Source organism: Aspergillus ruber (genome assembly GCF_000600275.1).
Source record: "Aspergillus ruber CBS 135680 unplaced genomic scaffold scaffold00006, whole genome shotgun sequence".
Classification (NCBI taxonomy): Eukaryota; Fungi; Ascomycota; class Eurotiomycetes; order Eurotiales; family Aspergillaceae; genus Aspergillus; species Aspergillus ruber.
In genome coordinates, this window is record NW_024467302.1 from 161,702 (window position 1) to 174,934 (window position 13,233).

At 52.6% G+C, this 13,233-nt stretch overlaps 4 protein-coding genes across 4 annotated transcripts; 2 read left to right on the forward strand and 2 right to left on the reverse strand.

Annotated features, from left to right (window-relative positions):
- Positions 1–140: 140 nt before the first annotated feature.
- On the forward strand, positions 141–5,674 carry utp10 (snoRNA-binding rRNA-processing protein UTP10; the record flags this gene model as incomplete). The annotated part of the gene is made up of 3 exons (XM_040783953.1): positions 141–517; positions 588–5,176; positions 5,226–5,674. 3 exons carry the CDS (start codon positions 141–143, stop codon positions 5,672–5,674), a joined length of 5,415 nt encoding a protein of 1,804 aa, XP_040640786.1.
- A 187-nt stretch (positions 5,675–5,861) lies between these two features.
- EURHEDRAFT_451296 (LLM class flavin-dependent oxidoreductase) lies at positions 5,862–7,574 on the reverse strand (the record flags this gene model as incomplete). Its single annotated transcript, XM_040783937.1, has 6 exons — positions 5,862–6,080; positions 6,145–6,322; positions 6,382–6,938; positions 6,987–7,046; positions 7,092–7,315; positions 7,367–7,574. 6 exons carry the CDS (start codon positions 7,572–7,574, stop codon positions 5,862–5,864), a joined length of 1,446 nt encoding a protein of 481 aa, XP_040640787.1.
- A 938-nt stretch (positions 7,575–8,512) lies between these two features.
- EURHEDRAFT_474276 (sodium:solute symporter family protein) lies at positions 8,513–11,318 on the forward strand (the record flags this gene model as incomplete). Its single annotated transcript, XM_040785380.1, has 11 exons — positions 8,513–8,618; positions 8,662–8,728; positions 8,777–8,834; positions 8,883–9,069; positions 9,128–9,311; positions 9,368–9,554; positions 9,606–9,656; positions 9,703–10,192; positions 10,246–10,598; positions 10,659–10,829; positions 10,910–11,318. The coding sequence occupies 11 exons, from the start codon at positions 8,513–8,515 to the stop codon at positions 11,126–11,128; spliced, it is 2,073 nt and encodes a 690-aa protein (XP_040640788.1). The 3' UTR covers positions 11,129–11,318.
- Positions 11,319–11,626: 308 nt separating this feature from the next.
- Positions 11,627–13,106, reverse strand: EURHEDRAFT_375700 (arrestin (or S-antigen), N-terminal domain protein; the record flags this gene model as incomplete). The annotated part of the gene is made up of 2 exons (XM_040778770.1): positions 11,627–12,891; positions 12,941–13,106. 2 exons carry the CDS (start codon positions 13,104–13,106, stop codon positions 11,627–11,629), a joined length of 1,431 nt encoding a protein of 476 aa, XP_040640789.1.
- Positions 13,107–13,233: the final 127 nt, after the last annotated feature.

The following is a 13,233-nucleotide window of genomic DNA, read 5'->3' on the forward strand; positions in this document are numbered from 1 at the left end:
TACTCCGAGCTTCAAATAAATCTTTCCCTAAACAACTAAAACGCCCAATCGCTGCGATATCCTGGATATTTGAGGAATTTTTGTTGCAGAGGGATGGGCGTCTTATACTTACTGTGATAATATAAAAATAATTCCTCACGATGGCTTCCTCCCTCGCCGCCCAGCTGTCGCAAATTGCGGCTAAGTCCACCAACCAGTTGAACCTCAAGGCGCAGAGACTCGCGCATTCGCAATCGCTTATTTTCGACAGGAAGGTCGCTGGCTCGCAAGATTTCGATACCGTCTTCGAAATTTGCTATGAGGGTTTCCAGGAATTATGCCAGTTGGATTCCCGGTATACCAGCTTCGAGCGCACGATTTTCAGCGAGCAGAGCAAGGCGGAGGACCGGACAGAGATGACGGCTGCTCAAAACCAGGAGCTTGATACTGTGATAGAGGCTTTTCTTGCTCTTGTTGGAGGGAGATTATTGCTGAGCCCGGCTGTCAAGGCCGTGGATTGGCTCGTCAGACGATTCCGGTACGATCACAATAGCTCTAGGATGCTCATGCGCAAATTTCTCCCGGCTGGCCGGCTAACACAGGTATAGGATTCATGAATACAACACAGGAGCCGTTATTTTGACCTTCCTTCCCTACCACACCACGCCTCTTTTCCTCAATCTGTTGTCGATCCTTCCGGAGACTCTTCCCCCGACGTTCAAAGTGCTCAATCCTTACAAGAGAGGCATGATCAACCCACCGCGGCATCCTCTCGTGCATAGCGCCACGACAAATAGAGCGTTTCTTACAGACCTGAGCAATTATGTTCTCCAAACGAGCCGGATACGAGCGCATCACCATGCACTTTTGTCATTCTGGGCAGGTATCATGACGGAAGCTGTTGCCGGAATGTTGGACGCTGCACGCTCAGGACGGAGAGGCGTCGAAAAGGAAAAGCATGAGGACATCATTTTGCGGGTGCTCCCGGTGTTAAACGATGCGTTTACCATGAAGGATGTTTCGGAACTGGTCATTGGATGCTACATGGTCACCGTGGTTTTGGCACAGAAAGCTGATTTGCAGGATGAGGTTCTCGATACGCTGATGAATGCGGTTGTCGGCTCGTGGACAAAGGAAACTATAAGCTCCGGTCTTGTCTGCGTAGCCGTGCTTGCGCAGCAGAGGTCCAACACAACCATCCCGAAGAAGGTGTTCAAGGAAATCCTTCGATTGGATAACCCGGTAAAGGAATTGGCAGAGATTAGAACTCAGTATCCGTCGTCCAACCTGTTGCTGGGAGTTGTGGCCAAGTGCGTGGAGGATTTGACCAAGCAAAAGGACTCCGCACGTCTCGATATGCTGTCCGTCATCTTCCAGAATCAGCTTCTCGAAGGGTCCGATATGAGCAAGGGAATGGGGATGGTTCTCCATGCTGCAAGTAATGCCCACAAGGATGGCGCAATGCCCCTCGATATCCAGACTCGTCTTTCCGACATCGTGCAAGTGTTTGGCCAGTCCGAGGCCCTTCAACCGATCTTCCAGCGCGCCATTGCGGAATCTACTCTCGACAAGACCGCTTTGGAGCACAATTTGCAAACGGTCATCGAATCTGCTCCTGAACCCAAGGCAATTGAGGATGTGGAAATGGGAGATGCAGAAGAGGAAGAGCAGGACAACTTCACGCCAGCCCTTGAATCTTTGTCCAAGGAAACCTCCGACGGAGCTTCATTCTTGACTGCTCAATCTGTTCCTCTATTCGATACTCTTGTCCAAACTTTCGCCCTCGCAGCTGGATCCTCGGAGAAACATGATGCTTTCACGAACCTGCCTGTCCTTGACAAATCCAATGCGACAAAGACACCGCGATTCCTCTCGTTCTTCATCAGAGTATTCACGGGCCCGTATCCAATTGGCACCAAGGTTGCTGCTCTGAGCGCAGTCTCGTCCGTCCTCGAGTCGGCGTCTGATTTTGATTGGCAAGGGCTTTTGCCTTTCTTGCTCATCGCACTGGCTGACCCATCCGAAAGGATCCGCCGGGATACTGCTGGTGTTTTGGCTATTGCTAGCGGTGTCTCCAAGAAGGGCAAGAAGGATGACGGCAAAATTTGGGCAAAGGATAGCCTCTATGGCCAGGAAAAATCCAAGAACATCCAATGGATTGCAGGTCGCGATATGCATAAGATCTTCGAACGCGCTTTTCTTCCCGGCTTGGAGGAATATGTCCTCGATCCCGGCCATGTGAACAAGGTGTTGGAGAGCACACTACGCTCTCCTGGCAAAGACACGGGTTCATCCGATCTCAAGAAGCCTGTTCGACTTAACCTTTTCACCTTCCTTTGCTCCCATGCCGTTAACGTCCCGCTGTTGGCACCGAAGGTTGCCCTGCTCAAGCTACTCAACAACATTGACAGAACTGGGGGTACGACCCGTACCAAGGAATTGCAGCCTGTGTTGGGAGCGTGGCGCGACTTGAATGAGACCGATGCCAAACGCATTTGCGAAAAGGAGCGTTTGGCTATCCATGAAGTGGAAGAGCAGATCATCCTGACTGTCACTCCCAAGGAGAAGGATGCTATTACACTTCTCTTGTCCTACGTGACCACCAGATCCGAATCCGCGAGAACTTCGTTGGTTGTCGCCATCTTTAACCGCATGAAGAACATTTGGTCGCGGATCCCCGAAGACCGCCAATTCGAGGCTGCAGAAAAGCTGTTCGAGATCTCTCTTGGGCTGTCAGCAGGCGAAAAGTCTCTTGCCAGCAACTGTAGGGATGTCCTCCGCAGCGTTGAGCTGCCCGGAAGCATCCTTCTCAACTTCTTGCACCAGATTCCTGTCTCTCTTACCGACGTGGAATCACTCGGACCCGCCCCCAAGAGAAGACGCACAAGCCAGAGCAACATGGTCGCAATGACCGTCAAGAACGAAGCAGAACTGAGCAAGCTCATGGACAAGATGACCTTCATCTTGGAACTCGTGGACAGCTCGACTCCTGAGGCTCACCCGGAGTTAACAGACGGCCTGTTCCAGACCCTTGCCGCTCTTCTCCAATTCAAGTCGCAGATTCAGTCTGGAATGAGCTACCTACTCAGCTTGGCACTCGGAAGCCTCCTGGCCATTGTCAACCGCTCGAGACAATCCGGCAAGCCGCAGTTTGACACTTCCGTCATTCGCGCTGACCTAGTCGTCGACTGTGTCCGCACCACCGAGAGTCCCCAGGTTCAGAACTCCGCCCTTCTTCTTGTAGCCGGACTGTCGTCTGTCGCCCCTGAATTAGTCCTCCATAGCGTCATGCCGATTTTCACGTTCATGGGATCCAGCGTCTTGAGAAAGGATGATGAGTACTCAGTTTCCGTGATCGACCAGACGATTGACCAGGTGGTTCCCGCTCTTATCCAGTCGTTGCGGAACCAGAAACGTGATATCGTTTCTGGTACCTCGGAGTTGCTTCTCAGCTTTACTGCTGCCTTTGAGCATATTCCTTCGCATCGTCGTTTGCGTCTGTTCCACGCTCTGATCACCAAGCTTGGTACCCAGGACTTCCTATTCGCTGTTCTGGCTATGCTCGCCAACAGATACGCCGCAGACAAGGATGTTTTGACCTTGATGACTGGTCTGGTGTCAGATGCTACTCCTACGGTTGAGCTTACCACGTACAGCAAATACTTGAACTTGGTCACCGACTCTCTCTCCTCCAAGCCCAGCATCTCCCAGGTCCTTCTCGGTATCGGCAGTGATGACGGCCGTGAACCACCAAAGGTTGCAGTCGACTTGCTGCGCGACTTGTCCCACCTCTTCAAGCACTCTTCCCTCAAGGTCAAGATGGCCAAGGCTTTCGCATCGGAGGAAGACGACGCCCCTGCACAAATCCGCGCTCTGTTCTCGCGCATCCTGGAGCAGACCCTGTCCATCGGCGATTCCGCACAGAACATGAAGCCAGTCAGCCTGGCTGGCGGCGACGTCTTGGGTGCCCTCTTCGGTACCCTTTCCCTCATCGACTTCCTGGATACCATCGAAGTCCTTCTCGAGCGCCCCAGCGACGACCTCCGCCGCAAGGTCCTGCAGCTTTTGGAGGGTCGTCTGCGCCAGAACCCCGAGCGCGACGGTGCTTCGCAAACCCGGATGCTCGACTTCTTGCCCACATTGGTCCGGATTATCCAGTCGTCGCCTGATATCCTGCTCAAGCACGCTGCTGTTTCGTGCGTTGACCGCATTACCGACAAGTACGGCCGCAAGGATCCCTCGAAGGTTGTCGACGCCGCACGGGTCGTTGCTAGTGGAGCATGCATTGGTCAGAAAGACGACCGGATTCGCATCATGGGTGTCTTGTGTCTTGCGTCGATGGCTGAGGTGCTTGGTGAGGCTATGATCCCAGCACTTCCCGAGACGCTCACTCGCTCGTTGGCGTTGCTCGAGATCAGTTTAGAAGAGGGCAAGGAGAACCTTAGGTTGCATGACGCAGTTTTCTCACTGTTCTCGGCACTCTTTGTTCACCTTCCATTCATGGTCTCCGCTTCTCACCTCGACAAGGTCCTTCTGCTCTCCTTCAAGTCTGCTGAAGCCGGTATCGAGGAGAGCAGCGACGAGAGTCGCCAAGAAGCGCTTCGTTTGATGTCCAGAAAGGTCGACGTCGCCGCTACATTCGGCGTAATGGACCGCAACTGGTCTGCAGCCGTGGCCGCCGGCCCCGACGCTACCCGCGAAACCCTTGAATCTCTCAGCCTCGCCATTGAAAAGCACCCTAAGTCCTCTATCATGAAGAACCTCCCTATCCTCTCCAACGTCCTTTTCAAGGTCTTCGACCTCCGGCGCGAACAACTCGCCTCCGGCTCCAAGTCCTCCTTCGACCTGTCGGATCTCGACGAGATCGAGGAACTTCTGAACGAACTTACGATCAAGATGATCTACAAGCTCAACGACACCAGTTTCCGGCCTATGTTTACGAAGCTGCTGGAATGGGCCACGGCTGGGTTGTCGAAGAAGGATGCGCAGGGTAATCTGGCACGGTTGACTACATTCTACAAATTCTTGCAGGTCTTCTTTGGGTCGTTGCAGTCTATTGTTACTGGCTACGCGAGCTACATTATCGAGAATATCGTCACTGTCTTGCAAACAGCCAAGCCAACGGACAAGAACTCCAAGCCTCTTTGGTTGGCAACCATGCGCATGCTCCAGCATGCCTTCGAGCATGACCAAGACGGTAAGTCTCTCCCCAACATAATTCATTAAAACACTGTTACTGACGAAAGCAGAATTCTGGCAATCCCCCTCGCACCTCAACCAAATAATCACCCCCCTGCTCTCCCAACTCTCGCACGCAACAACTCCCTCCACGGCAACCGTGATCAACACCGAAGCCATCCCCGCCATAACCGAGCTAGCCACCGCCGCCGACTCCACCGACAACCACAAAGAAATCAACACCATCCTCATGCAATATCTGCGTCCCTCCTCGGCTCTGAGTAACAAGAAGAAGGCCGGCGGCGACAACCCGCATACGCGTGTTGCGGCGCTGAAGGCTGAACAGGCGCTTACGGAGGCGCTGGGAGAGGAGTGGTTGGCGCTGTTGCCGGAGATGCTGCCATATATTAGTGAGTTAATGGAGGACGAGGATGAGGAGGTTGAGAGGGAGGTGAGGAAGTGGGTTAAGCAGATTGAGAGCGTGTTAGGGGAGAAGTTGGATGATATGTTGACTTAGCCTTCTTTATTGGTTTTTGAAAAAGGATTGGCGTTATGTATTTGAAAAATGGTTTGGGTTTGTATAGAATTTCATTTATTGTTCATATGCATGATATATATGTTTGTCCTTCGTTTCAGTTCATGACTTGGCATCATAACCATAAACCATATAATACAGTCATCACACATCACAACCCCTGACATACTTATTCAGGAATCTTATGCTCCTCAACACCCGCATCCCACCGATACTTCGAAGCAGGATGATCAGCCGGCGGCCCAGACTGTCCCTTCTTGCTATATACATTCTCCCGATACGTTCCCTTGGGCACGGCGTAGTCATCGTGGAAGAGACCTCTCCGACGGAGTTCAGGGAGGAGCAGGTCGATGACGTCCTTGAATGTACCAGGTTTGACGGCGTAGGCCTGTCATACGTCAGCAAGGATCGATCTTGGTGTGATGGGGGCAGGGGCAGGGGCAGGGTCTTACAATGTTGAAACCATCAACGTCAGCCTCATCAACCCATTTCTCCATTTGGTCTGCGACTTGCTGTGGTGTGCCGACGGCTGTTGCGCCGAGACCACCGACGGTGATGTGCTCGCCGACTGTCTTCTTTGTCCATTTGGGGACTTCGGGGGTGGCCTTGGACCAGCCTTCGACGGCGGACCTGAATCATCGACCTTAGTATCATCCTAATCAAGTTCAAAGGGGGTGGGGAAGACATACCGAATAGCATTACTCTCGACTGTCCGCAGCTCCTCATCCTCACCATACGTATCGAGATCAATCCCAGTCCACCCACCAAACAGCGCCAACGCACCATCAATAGACCCTAAACTCCTAAAATAGGCAAACTTCTCCTTCGCCTCCTCCTCTGTCTTTCCGAGAATCGGACACAGTAGCGCCAAAAATTTAATACTCTGTGGATCTCTCCCAAACTGCGTCTTTGCCATCTCCCGAATCTCCGCAATATTCTTCTTCACCACAGACGGGCTATGTCCACCAACAAAGATGGCTTCAGCATGCTGCGCAGCGAACGTCTTGCCTGCCTTCGATGTACCAGCTTGCAGTATTAGAGGCGTGCGCTGGGGAGACGGCTGGCAAAGGTGCGGGCCGGGGACTTCGAAGTATTTGCCTTGGTGGTTAATTTGGCGGATGCGGGAGGGTTCGGCGTAGACGCCGCGCTGGCGGTCGAGGACGACAGCGTCAGAGCGCCAGGAGGATTCCCAAAGCTTGTAGGCTACTTTAATGTATTCTTCGGCGACGGCATAGCGGTCGTCGTGCTAGTTTGCATTAGCAGAAGGATCAGGACATGTGATGAACGGACTTACGTTGGGTTGATGGGCGTAGCCCATGTTGCGGGCTGCGGAGTCGAGGTATCCGGTGACGACCTTTGTTGTTAGCTTGGGTCTTTAATGCTTGGGGAGGGCACGCACATTCCATCCGACACGACCTTTGGTGAGGTGGTCGACTGTCGATAGCCGACGAGCAAGGTGGTATGGAGGTTCATATGTTGTTGTGACAGTGACACCGAAGCCAATGTTCTGAGTGGCAGCAGCCATGGCCGGGACGACAGCCAATGGCTCATTGACAGGCCATTGAGCACCGGAGACAATAGCGGGCTCAAGGTTCCTAGGGCCCTTGTAGACATCATAGCCGCCTGCGTCATTAGCAAAGCATATACAGGTATAGGACGGGGAGGGAAGGCTACCTAGGACATCGGCAATGAAAATGCCATGGAATTTAGCCGATTCGAGCAGTTTGGCTAGTTCAACCCAGTGGTCGACATCATTAAACCGCCACGACTCATCCTCGGGATGTTGCCAGAGCCCGGGGGACTGGTGGCCACTGCACATTTCCACAAAGGCATTGAGGATGAGCGACTTACGCCCATTGGCGGGAGTCTCGTTTGCAGTCATGATTTACTGTGATTGAAAATTGTGAAAGGGAATTGCGTGATAGACGGTGTAAAGGCGCAGACGGCGGTTGTTATATAGTATAGCCGGCCCAAAGGATGTTCAATTAGCACGCGGATTGGGAAGAAACTCCCCGGAAGGTCGACTCTTGTTATGTACTCTGAGTAGGTTGTCTCGGCCGTGTCGCATTTTTCTGATGTCAGGCCAAGTCTATGGAGGCCGATTATGGCGGTTGTTGGTGTCGTCTGTATAGCACAAAAGTGGGCCGTGATGACGCGATATGGAAGCGAGATGATCGTGCGGAGGAGAATTGGAGAGCCAGTCCAGTTAGAGAGGCTTATTTCTAATCGTAGATCTTTTGAGCTTGAAAGGAAGCAATGCAAATAAAAAGGTTTAAGCATGGTGATATTATGGTCGGGTTGCGTGCTATAATAGTACACTCCGAGGTGTCTCCGGTATACAGAGTCCTCTCGGTAACTCTACAGAGTACTGGGAACACTTTGAATTAAAGTATATAATAGAAACCCACACGTCAAGACCATGCATCATCACGCAATACTCCATGCATTCCTACAAATCCTCCCCGTCTGTGCGGTTCAGCTCAGGCCAGGAACCGTGGATACGGTCCCTTAACCGTCCACCCGAGACTCAATACTAGCACTCATGTTCCGTAAATCACATAGCTCCATTTCCCTAGTGAGCACCTCATATGCACTATCCATTATACCACTGTGGAGCCCGAAGAGGAATCACGCGGCGTAGAGTTCGATCATGCCCTATTTGCGGCTGTTGGAGATGGACGCCCGTGGCTAGGTAAGCCCTCGTCGCGGATCTTCTGCCTGCAGGAAATCATTTAAGGATAAGCATCTGGACGAACTCTGCTGTATTTTGTTTCTCTGTGTTGAAGTGTTGGCCGACTGCAGTCTACAAGCGACAAGACAATGACGGGTCTACAAGCACGCGATGGAGGTGCTACTATCCAGCCGCCGCTGCCTCAGGCGGCTGGTTATGTGGTTGTTGTTGTGCTAGGATTGGTGGTAGCACTTGGTATGCTGCCCGACTTGGATAGGATGGATTGATGCTGACAGAGCAGTCATGATGTACGTGACAAAAATATTGAAGAACACGACCGGAGAGGACACGAAAAAGACGGAAATGTATGTCTCGATACCACATGGCTCGGGATTCCGACACTAACTGGCCAGGTTCATGACGGCAAACCGAACAGTCCGGACCGGTTTGACCGCATCTGCTGTGATTTCGGTGTGTCCCTCCCCTCCCTCCGGCCGCGAACAGCACTAACCCGCACAGTCATGGCTCTGGACAACAGCTATCCTAGGGTCCTGCTTCACAGGCTACGACTACGGCGTATCAGGACCATTCTGGTTCGCTGCCGGATGCAGTCCCATGATCGTCTTCTTCGCTCTGCTGGGTATCTCCTGCAAGAGAAAGATTCCTGAAGCTCATACTTCTCTGGAACTTGTTCGGATCCGATATGGTGAGCCCTTTTTTGTCTGGATTACTTTAGATGTAGCTGTTAATGAAGAGTCTTGTAGGGAAAATCGCCCACGCTGTCTTCATGGTCCTCTGCCTCGTCAACAATATCTTTGCTAGTGCCAACATGCTCCTCGGTGCTGCCGCGGTCATTGCAGCTGTCTCGGGGATGCACATTATTGCAGCGACATTCCTGATTCCCGTTGGTGTGACGGTGTATACCTTTGTCGGCGGTATCAAGGCTACGTGAGTTCCCTCCCTATCGATTATCGATCATGGGACCGTGGGCTAATAGATGACAGCTTCCTTACCGACTACTTCCACACGGTCATCATCCTGGCCATCTGCTGCTACTTCAGCATCAAGGGATTCCAGAACGACCATGTAGGCTCTGTTGGCGAGTTGTTCGATCTCATCCAGAAGGCTGGGCAGGCGCATCCTGTGTCAGGAAATTCGAATGGCTCGTACTTGACCATGACTTCTAAGAGTGTACGTCCTACCCTTATATACCCTACTCGTGTTTCCATACTAACGAACCAGGGTATCCTCTTCGGCATCCTCCACACATGCTCCAACTTCGGCCTCGTCATCGTAAGTCTTCACCACCTCCACAACGCACCCCATGCTAACAAACCAGATGGACACATCCTATTTCATTAAATCCTTCTCCGCCACTCCCCGCTCCGTCGTCCCCGGCTACACAATCGGCGGCATCCTCTACTTCGCCATTCCCTGGGCCCTCGGCACAGTAATGTCCTCGCTAGCCATCGGCCTCGAATCCCACCCCTCCTTCCCAACCTACCCCCGCCGCATGACATCCTCCGAAGTCAGCGGCGGACTGGTCCTGCCATATGCTGCGATCGCGATTGCGGGTAAAGGTGGCGCGACGGCTGTACTCCTTATGACATTCATGGCTGTTACGTCGACGTTGAGTGCGCAGGTTATTGCCGTGAGCTCGATTTTGAGTTTTGATGTTTACCGGTTGTATTTCAAGAAGGGGGCTAGTGATCGGGATATCATTCGGGCTAGTCACCTAGGGGTTATTTTCTTTGCGGCGTTTGCGGCAGGGTTTAGTACCATGTTGCACTATGTAGGGATTGATCTTGGTTGGACGCTATACATGCTTGGTAGGCCCTCCCCTCCCCTACCCTCAGCCTCATGAGAGTGCTAAAAAGAACAGGAGTGGTAACATGCCCGGGCGTCTTCCCAATGGTCTTCACCGTCCTCTGGAAACACCAATCCAAAGCCGCCGCCATCCTCTCTCCGATCCTCGGCATCGCAACCGGAATCGCCGTTTGGCTCGGCACAGCACACCACTTCTACGGCTCCGTGTCCGTCTCCGCGACAGGCGGACTACTCCCCTGCGTCTATGGAACCGTTGCGTCTGCGTTCTCACCGATCCTCTACTCGGTTGTTATCACGCTGTTTAAGCCGCAGAACTACGACTGGAGTAACTTCCGGCAGGAGAGACTTGCGTTGGAGAAGGTGGAGGGTGACTTGACGACTGTGCACAAGGATGGACATGGGCAGGATGTTAATGACTCGTCGTCTGTGGCACAGGATCAGGAATATAGACCTGGCCCTGAGGTCGAGCAGCACCGGAATGAGGAAGACGGAGCGCAGCCCGCGCCGCAGGCTAGCAAAGCCAAAGAACTGAAGAGATGGACAAGAATTGCCGCATTCTGGTCCGCTGCCACGTTCTTGGGACACTGGGTTATCTGGCCGTTGCCGATGTACGGTTCAAGATACGTTTTCGAGAAGAAGGTACGCTTTACCCCCCTTTCCCCTTTATACCCTTATTCACAACTCCCAAAGCCAAAACACATACTAATAAATGCGTGCAGTTTTATTATGCCTGGGTTATCGTCGCCATAATCTGGCTGTGGATCACCATGCTGGTAACAACCTTCTACCCGATCCTCGATGGCGGATGGCAGCAGATCCGCGACGTGTACAACGGGTGGAAGAACAATAAGCGCGCGGCGGGATCGATTGAGGGAACTGTGCCGGGTAGTCCGCCGAGTCCGGAGGAGGTGGAGGTTGAGGGAAAGGAAACTAAATGATTTTTTTTATAGAATGGGGATGAGGGGAGGTGTGGTGAAAGTATGGTATGTAATGGGGATATATATGGATCTGTTATGAGGAATGGCTGTTTGTTTTTTGCGGTATACCCCTGATATGTATCTGGAAAAGGCGTGTTAGGATTGTGATGGATATAGCTATTATGATAGTGTTTAATGTTAAATACGCCATAGTTAACTATGCTAGTGCGTGTTCGATGATAGTGATCTACTCAACTATTTCCTATAGTTAGAACTTCCTGTAGTTGATCTGTGACATGATCGACCGGACTATTTTGATAAGCTTGATGTCAGTCAGTTGTCTCCGGTAGATCCCGATGTGTTTAGGATGATAATCGCTCAGTGTCCAAATGAAGCATCCGTGGTGTCATTCAATGGTAGCAATATATACAGAAAACGCACTTTTTATACAAGGGTATATAACCATCCAATGCGATCAATCCAACTCCAATGCAATGCAAGGCAACAGACCAGACAAAATCAAACGCAAACATCCCTCCTCTCCTGCCCGGCAGCAACTCTAGGCCTATAACTCCCGTACGCTGGCGGCGCAACAGCCAACCCAGTAACATCTCTCGGCGTAAAAAAGGCCTCCATATCCACATCCTCCTCCATCTCCGAAACACTGTCCCCCGCATTCTTCGGGGGCATGTCGCGCGGCGCCATAGTCACCTGGACCGGTACTTTCAGGGATACAGTCGACCCTAGCAGGCACGAGGTATGAGGTGTGTGGTAGGAGATGGATAGGTCGAGGGAGTAGGTTCGCGAGAGGAGGCAGGAGTGGAAGGTTGGGACGAGGGTTTTGGTGGCGGGGGGCGTTATGGGGATGATTAGGGAGGCTGTGTAGTATGACTCGCTTGTCGAAGAAGCCGTCGAGGCGGAGGAGGTTGATGTGGACGAGGAAGAGAACGAGTCCTGACGGGAATGTTTTGTCCACGACGCAGACGCAACACATCTCGTCGACAATGGCACATTCTCGATATACACACCGCAGCCAAGTTGAGCCCACGAACTCGCCCTCGTTCCAGCAGGAAAGTCGCTCCAGGGCTGCGCACTGAAGAACGTCGACGACGTGACTTTCGTCCACACAGTCCCAAGCGCCGGCGGTACTTCATCCTCAGTCACAGGATCGAACCGGAGATCCAGCGTCGCTACCGAGTTCACACTTTCATTGCCGCCACTATTCGAAACGATAGGTCTTGGCTGCGAGGTCGAAACGACGAGACGTCCGCGCTTCGCTCTCGTCCATCCCCGCCGGAGATCCTTTTCTTTCCGTACGCAGTACCCGTCAACTTCATCGTCGGGAATGCTAAGGGGTGGCTGTTCCTCGACGACAGGCATAACGCGGACTTTGTGCCTCTCTGAGCCGAGGACCTTTCTCTTCCCACTACCTTCCTTCTTCACAACCGCAGTTTTGATGAAATACGCAACGCGACACATATCTGGACACATGTCGTCGACCAACACATTCTTCCCCTTCTGTAGTGTAACCATGGTGTCGCCCAGCGTCGGCGGAAGAAGTGTATGCGCGTGCTCCAGGTGCCCATGGTTCTTCGGATGGTTGCATGCTTGCGGGAGTAGGCGGTCGGGAACGACAAAGGTAAACGGAAAGACGTAGGTATTTCCTGGCTGCAGGATGCGAGGGGATGGGTAGTGGTCGATTGGTTGGCGGAGTTTGAGGAAGGTCTGGTAGGCGCCGCTTTGGCCGGGGACGGAGGCGCGTTCGACTGTTGTTCTGGACGTGCCTTTATCCATTAGCTTGGTATGCACAGGGGCGGTATGGGACGGACGTACCCTCGAATGTTATGTCGAGATGGTCAAACGGAATATCATGGTCGACCGTGACAGTCGCGGTGCCGTCGATGCGGTCCCCGGTGGTGTATGTGTTGACGAGGTTCGGTTGTTGGTTTTTCAGGGAAATTTGGATTTTGGGACGACGGCGGAGGTCGAGGTTCACCATCCTGATCAATTGCAGACTGCACTTGCGTGGCTATTCTGTACAATGGTCGTTCTTGCAGGGAGGGCTTGTATATATACGGATTCCGATATAGAACTCCGAGAATAGACGAGGCCCACTTGGTACGGGT